We start from the raw sequence: 7766 nt of genomic DNA on the forward strand, positions 1-7766 counted from the left end.
ACTAAGGCTGCGTTTACTATATTGGTATATAGAGTTTAACGGGAAGGACATATTTATACCCGTATATAACTCTCGCTGGTATTATTTCCATAGACCGCTTAATAGTTATTCTATCCGCCCATAAAACAGTATAAAGATTATCTAGCTATAAGCCATCCATCTTCGCTAAAGCGTCCACTATAGGTTTATAACCTCGCTCTATTAAGCCTTGCCCTGGTAGGTAATATATGGAAGCTATAACCCTTTTTATATTATAGAGCTCTACAAGTATAGCGGTAATATTAGCATTCTCTCCTCCTCTATCTATAGAGAGCTGTCTAAATACTCCCTATTAGTAGATAATATCTTTATAGAGGAACTTTGTTATACTTTTTATATCTTTCTTTTAAAGAGCCCGAGCTTCCACCTATTTAGGCATATATTCTTATATAACGGCTATTAAGTAATGATTAAGCCTTATTTACTAAAAGATGTTTATAATATAAATAAGATAGGGCTATTTTAGAAGGCTATACTAGATACTATATTAGCTACTAAAACTTTATTAGGAATAAAGAAATAAAAGGCATAAATTTCTTTAGGCAATTACTCTAACGTATTTTATTAGTTATCTACTAAAATTAGTTATCCACCTACCCCAAAAACTACTAAAAATTAGGAAAATCGCATTTTAATATATTAATAACGGCTTTATAATAAATTCTAAAATTCTATAGCTAGCCTTTTATGCCTATTTTAAGACTCTACTCTAACTTTAGAAGTCATTCATTAAGTAGTTCTAGAGGAATAGCAATTTAGCTTAAATTTGAGGGCTAAAACTTAATAAATCTTAATATTTTAATAACAGCTAGACCTATTATTCTAGAACTTTAATATGAGTCTTAGAATAGGTATAAAAGGCTAGGTATAGAATTTTAGAACTTATTATAAAGCCGCTATTAAAATATTAAAATACGATTTTCCTAATTTTTAGTGGTTTTTAGGGTGGGCGGATAATTAATTTTAGTAGATAACTGATAAAATACGTTAGAGCAATTGCCTAAAGAAATTTATACCTTTTATTTCTTTATTCCTAATAGAGTTTTAGTAGCTAATATAGTATCTAGTATAGCCTTCTAAAATAGCCCTATCTTATTTATATTATAAACATCTTTTAGTAAATAAGGCTTAACGATTACTTAAAGCTCCACTATACAATCTTCTACTCCATCTATATTGGCTAAGGCAGCCTTATCGTACTACTTTCTCTTATACTAACATAGGTATTTATTGCTATAATTAAGTGGCGGCAGCATGTATAAGGTCGCCAGTAATAGAAATACGAGAGTTCTATAGGCGTTAATGCCACTTAAAGAAAGCCTCCTTTAAAAGAGGATATTTAGCAGCTCTCTTTTGCTCTTATATACTTTACCTATATTATAATTTAGCTTAATTAAGCTATTAGAATTTATCGCTTAGTATTTCTAATATTAAGGATTAATTAATATTATAATAGAGGAAGTTGCTTACCTAGTGAGCAATCTCCAATTATAGTAGACCGGGGTATTTTTAGTAGTGGGCGCGTATTTTCTAGCGCTTATAATTAGTAAAGCCGTAACGGCGTCACCTTATAGGATTTTAATATCTTACTATAACAAATAAGATAGAATTAAGTATAGAGAGTAATATCTAAGGGTAATTTTAATGAATTTCAATCGTTATATAATAGATTTAATAGCTAAACCTATAGTAAGCAAAGATCAAATCCGACGAATTAAAATCTGCTTATACCGATATTAGTAGTAGGTGCTTAACGATATCGGCAAAAGTTAAATGATCGTAATATTACACCAAAAAAGGCTTGATTAAGGGGTATAGATCGTAATGTAGAGGGTATCGTTATATACCCTATATCGTATTAAGGAGATTTTACCGTAGTAACTTAATACTAAAAAAGGCCTCTAAAGGTAAAGGCAAGTAGAAGGTTTATATATCTGGAATTCCTAGTGATAAGGTAGATAAGGTAGATACGGTAGTCCCCACTCTAGCTTAAAGTCGTCGCAATAGGCAAATTAACCTCCTAAGAAGGTTCCGCACCTGATAAATTGCCCTACGAGAGTCTCCGAGCTCCATAGGTTGTTACACCAAAAAATTGACTTAATTTACGATTTCTATAGAGCTGTAGAGCTTCAAAAGTTGAAGGTTGTTACACCAAAAAGCGATCGTTACGCGAGGGCGATCGTTGGGCGCTTTGACCCAGTAGTCCATCATTTCTTAATAAAAGGCGCCTTCTCTAGAGCCCTTACCTGAATTCCCCATACCTCCCTTCCCAACTTCACAAGCTCTGACCCAAACTCTTCCAGTACCTCCTCTGCATGTAAACACTCCACACGAAGCTCTTCCTTGTATTCTACATCCGTTCCAAACGTTGCGACCTTCCACTGCCTCTTCCACCTTTCCACCGCTAGGACAGCCTCACAGTGCTGGCTTTGGATATTAGTAGCAACCATGTAGAAGGATGAGCGTTTGGCATGGTGCCTTGTCGGCTTGAAGAGCTTGATTGAAGCGAACTTGTTGAACGTGTATAGTAAGGAGACGGTGTCTGCGGCCTCGAATTTGTGGAGAAGGACGACCATAGTTCCGCCAATCTTGACGCGCTCAAGACCAATGGCAAGTTGTGTGACTGTTAGCCTGCGGGCTTGTCGGTTCTCCCGGTATGCGACCCGGATGTGGGTACGGAGGACCTGACCGTCGCACAAGACGAGATCGAAGAGTTGTCCGGGGCCGAATTGTTGCGGTAGCATATTCCTGGCTTCGGGATGCTCTGACGAAAAGTCTGTGACGCCTATATCTGCAGCAAGCATCGTAACGTCAAGGAATTTTAGCGTCACGTTGGGATCTGTGTGTAGGAGCACCTTGTGCCCTCCCTCGGAAACAGGCAAGCTGAATCCTAGAGCGTGGGCTCCTGAGTTCAAATCTAACGTCGTTGCAAGAAAACCGCCAGGGGCCATACATATGTCCAGGATGGTCGGGCTGTTCGCAGCCGTCTTTGAAATCGCGAGAGCACCGGTTGACCGATGCATTTCTTGGCCGATCTCCTTCATCATTTTGTAGAAAATTTGAGCCATCTTCTCGTCAGCGTTGTCGGCATTGTGGCGTTGCTTTTGGAAATATCGATCGCCTTCTGGGTTGCTCCATCCCTATGTCAGTCAGCGTCGTCGCCCTGGAATTGGTTAAGAGTTTCGGCGCTCGATTTATTTACCTGCTGTCGGAGCTCGGTCAGTCGTCGAAACTCCGCGACATTATCCCGCAGGTACTGTGTTATTATGGAGCTGGCACGTTGTGCTTCTTGATCGGTGGGACATTGCGATTGGTCTATCTTCTCCTGGGGGGTGTTGTTCGGTGCATCCTGGAGCAGAGTATCGCTGGTCTCCTTCAGTGGGCTTGTAGGCATAGCCATTGATCTTCGAGGTAGACAAATAGAGAGCTGGGTTCAAACCTTTGAATGGAATGGGGAGAGTTTGCAATATCGACGAGTAATCACGGCTTTGGAGTAACGAAAGGCTCTTACACTGATAGGGGAAGGTTTCACCGGAGTCTTGAACGTACGTGGCATGTGGAGGTTGGCTTCTGAGAAAGCCTTCAGGTGTCACAAAGCTAACCTCGTACTGTCTTGACCGGAAGCCAAAGCAGGACAAGACCTTGATGCGGCCTGCATCAAGGTCTTGTCCTGCTTTAGCTTCTCTTCTCTAGCGCAAGTTAAGGCTGGCTGTTTAGAGACTATCGTCTAGAGGAAGGCCTGATCGTCGCTATAATTACCTATCATTGCGATAGTGTCTGTATCCTCAATCCCTTCTGATATATCTTCCTGCGTTAGGCCATAATCTGGGACACCCTGAAGCATCCGAAGATTCCAGTATAGAAAGACTAATTTATCTACGCGATGGGTTTCAAGCCGATTCCTCTTCTTGCAGTGAATATAACTGAATGCAGACCAGTTTCTCTCTGCTACACCAGAAGTAGGTGATATAGAGAGTGCATATACAGCAAGCTGTACTAGCCGTGGCATCTCCATGAATGTCCTTTTTGTCGGACGGACAAGTCACTCATAAGAACTCTGTCGATTGAAGCTGGCTCTAGAAGTTCTCTATATACATGAGGTAGGGGCAAAAGACTGACGACGACGTTGACGACGATTTGGTAACTGTTACTCAATCGCCACAAGGTCGGTATTGCCACTCAGTCGGTGATAGGTAATGAATAGGTAATAGAAAATAGATAGTAAGACATACGATGGCAAGAAACAGGGTGTGAGTCATAAGGTGGTACTTGATGGTGACCTCAACGTTCGACACTTTTCCACTATATAGTGATATCCTGCATCGCCATTGCTGCTTGCCAATTCATCTCATCTGTAAAAATTCCTTCCCTTTCCTTTAGCTCTCGAAGCTGTCCGTACATCTGAGATGCGACCTTGTCGATTGAGGTGGCAATGACGTAACCGTCGTCATTGTCGACGTCAGCCTTCGCCACCCATTTCATGTATATATAGTCACTTTTCTTCGTAGTTTAATCTACACACGAGTCCTTCTTTTATAACCTTATTGTCCGTTCGACAAACCTTGCCTGTAGTTTCTCCACGGATTTGAAACCACTCCTGCAAAAATGGGCCAAGTTCGTTCATGTATTAAGGAGGGATATTAATAGGACGTTCATAACGCGCTACTAGATCACAAAGATAAGCGATTAGCCAGAGTGGGCTGTTTTGAATCTCGCAAAAATTAATTTCTGCGCATCCTGGCCTGAGATGAATTGAGATTTCATTGCTGTCATCCCAACAAGAAGCCATATAAACCAGGCATGATGGAAAGACCTCTCAGGTTCGAGACAACAGGAGCAATGTAAACAAAACAAAAACATAGCATTTAATGGGCAGTCATTATACCCTGATGATGGCTTTAATGAAGTACCACCCCAGAATACCTTCACAGAACCCAATGGCATCGTTTCAGTGGACTCTAAATAAGCCAATAGTACTACCTTGAACCTCGGCTTCCACGTTATTGTGTGACTCAATTCTACGCAAACGTCTAAACCGAGTCCTATCCCACACTAAGTTTGCAACAGCTAGGCAAACTCTGCCCACCCGCAGGCATCTTCCCCGCCTCATAAAACAACACCCAATTCGCCGGACCCTCATACCCCCGCTGTTCTGGATGGCGCAACCCCGGCGGATGCTCCGGCGCCTTCCCCTGGCAGGTATCCGCGATGCACCGCCAGCAAAGGGCAAAGTAGTAACAGTGGCCGCAGAAGAGTCCATAAAAGCCGGTGTTCTTGTATCCTAGGGAGGAGGCATGGCGTCAGCTCAACTCTGCTCGCAGGGGTCGTGGAGACAACATGAATAACGTAATCCACCACCAAGTGGTGGTTACCACCATGTGGCGCCTCACCAAAAATTAGAAAATTCGTACTTTAATATCTTAACAACCACTTAATAATAAATTCTGAAAATTTAGATTTAGACTTTTATATACTCTCTGCAGCTTCTATTAAAGTTGCATAGTAATTAGTTAAGCGGTTTTTAAAATATTATAATTTGGGGGCTAAAACAAAGCTAAATTCCTATATTTTAAAAACCACTTAACTAATTACTATGCAACTTTAATAGAAGCTGCAGAGCGTATATAAAAGTCCAAATCTAAATTTTTAGAATTTATTATTAAGTGGTTGTTGAGATATTAAAGTACGAATTTTCTAATTTTTGGTAAGTTTTGATGGGGCGCCACATGGTGGTGACCACCACTTGGTGGTAGATTACGTTATTTCTGTTTGGGGAAGGGGAAAGAAACCCACTCTTCCGACACTTTGCACAATCTACTTGGGCATCCTCTGCCGCTTCAGTACCACGACATATGTCGAGTCCATGTGGCGGTGGTTGACACTACGATTCTCGGTGTAGGACGCGCAGTAGATGCATTGCTGGCATCTCGTCTTTATGCAGAGTGTTGCGGGTTTGTTGTATGCTAGCACTGCATGGGATGGCGACATATTAACTTCAGTCTTTGCCAGTCCTTTCTCATGGGTGCCTTCAAGGAGAAAAATGGGGTGGCTGCGTACCAAAGTCACACTGCTTGCACTTCGCCAGTTCAGATTTGATAGACACGGTGTCGGGATACTGAACCGTTCCTTTGAACAGGGCCTCCTTGTCACAGTTCCGGTACAGCGAGTATCGGTACACTTCTTGAAGTCGGGGGCTGACCACCCATTTCAGATCCGGAGTTCTCTTGAGAATGTTTGTATCTGGGTTAGCATGGTCGTGATAGTGTCTGTTCCTGTCTACCGCCCCGAGCCTGTATAGTTGCCAGGTCAGTCGTTTCCTATGGACGGATATGTACAGAGGGAAGCTTACACAGCTCGCATGTCGGACACCACATAGTCTCCTTCCTTTCATCAGGGATGGTTGCATCGAAGATAATGGCCGTCTTGATGAAGACGTGCTCGTGAAGCTTTGGCTTTCCTCCGTTCTGTTTCCGGCCGTTTTCTTTTTTCTTTCCGCTCTGGCTGATGTCTTTCTCCCACTCCTCATCCTCCAGGAAACACATCTCACAAAGCCACTGGGTGAACCCTCCCCATTCTTCATGACAAGTCCGACACCAGTATGCTCTCTTCCCAACCTCCAAGGCAAGGTGACATCTCTCGCAATGCATAGTCGCCGCTGGCCGTCCCTGATCCAGACACCGACAAACCTCCTCCCTCCACTGCTCCAAAACACGCCATCTCTCCGGATAGATCGCCAAGAGCTGAATCTCCGCAGGGAGCATCTCCTTCTTCTTAGCATGGTACGCGGCGTGTTCCGCAAAGAACTTCTCCAACGCAGCAGCGTTGTGAAAGCAGGGCAGACACAGGGCAAACCCGTACTGCCTGCACTCGCACTCCATCCTCGAGCGCGCCTCCTGGGAACAAACCCGGCAGGGGCTTGCTTCGGCCATGAACTCTTCCAATTTAGGACTGAGCTGGACTTGCAAGCCCCCCATATGCGCAGCCGTGTGTCCATCGCTGCACGCGCCGCAAACCCAGTGCTTGCACTCGGCACACAGAAAGCTACCAACGTCCTCGCAGGTAACTCCCCGGCTTGCACTCACCACAGCATCTCTCCGTCCATTGGAGAAGTTGGGTGCGCACGCGCTGGGGATGGGTCCTGGGGGCGTCGCTGCAGCTCTGGCAGAGCTAGTACCGACACTTGGTGCAGATGAAGGTGTCGGAGCTGTAGGTGATGCCCTGCTTGCATTTTTCGCATCATCTGCAATGGATCGAGGACGATGCTCCTTCAACTTCAAGTGTCCCTTCTGTCGTCGGAGCCGCGTCAACGATGAAAGGGGGAATGGGATTCGTGATGGCGAGGGTAGAGGTGGCATTTGCTAGTGTCTGCCTCTGCCGGCCACCATGGCAGTTGCGTAGGGACTGGTGCTGGTTGGAATGCTGGCGCCGATGGTTTGGGATGGCCGTAGACTGGGCCGGGGGTGGGCATCAAGGCGCCTGGAGCCGGGCCATGTACGGGTGCATGGCTATGATGAGGTGAAGTGGCGTACGCGGCAGGATTTACGGGAGGGGGCAGGTACTGCGGGCCCATTTGTCCATAACTTGGTGCCGGTGGTCCGGACACAGGTGGCGGCGGTGGCATCGAGGAAACAGGAGCTAGTTGTTTGGCAAGGTTGGCCGTTGCCGTTGTCCATGGCGCGGGGTGGCCCCCGGACTGCGAGCTGGGTTGTTGCCATTGTTAACTTAGC

At 44.6% G+C, this 7766-nt stretch overlaps 2 protein-coding genes across 2 annotated transcripts; both read right to left on the reverse strand.

The window, feature by feature from the left end:
• Positions 1-2143: 2143 nt before the first annotated feature.
• K441DRAFT_626349 (uncharacterized protein) lies at positions 2144-3517 on the reverse strand. The gene is made up of 2 exons (XM_067646129.1): positions 3242-3517; positions 2144-3179 (listed from the first exon to the last, which is right to left on the reverse strand). The coding sequence occupies exons 1-2, from the start codon at positions 3437-3439 to the stop codon at positions 2247-2249; spliced, it is 1131 nt and encodes a 376-aa protein (XP_067510091.1). The 5' UTR covers positions 3440-3517; the 3' UTR covers positions 2144-2246.
• A 2828-nt stretch (positions 3518-6345) lies between these two features.
• K441DRAFT_651587 (uncharacterized protein) lies at positions 6346-6924 on the reverse strand. The gene has a single exon (XM_067647223.1). It carries the CDS (start codon positions 6915-6917, stop codon positions 6357-6359), a length of 561 nt encoding a protein of 186 aa, XP_067510092.1. The 5' UTR covers positions 6918-6924; the 3' UTR covers positions 6346-6356.
• Between the last annotated feature and the right edge of the window lie 842 nt (positions 6925-7766).

This window comes from Cenococcum geophilum (genome assembly GCF_001692895.1).
Source record: "Cenococcum geophilum 1.58 unplaced genomic scaffold K441scaffold_2, whole genome shotgun sequence".
Classification (NCBI taxonomy): Eukaryota; Fungi; Ascomycota; class Dothideomycetes; order Gloniales; family Gloniaceae; genus Cenococcum; species Cenococcum geophilum.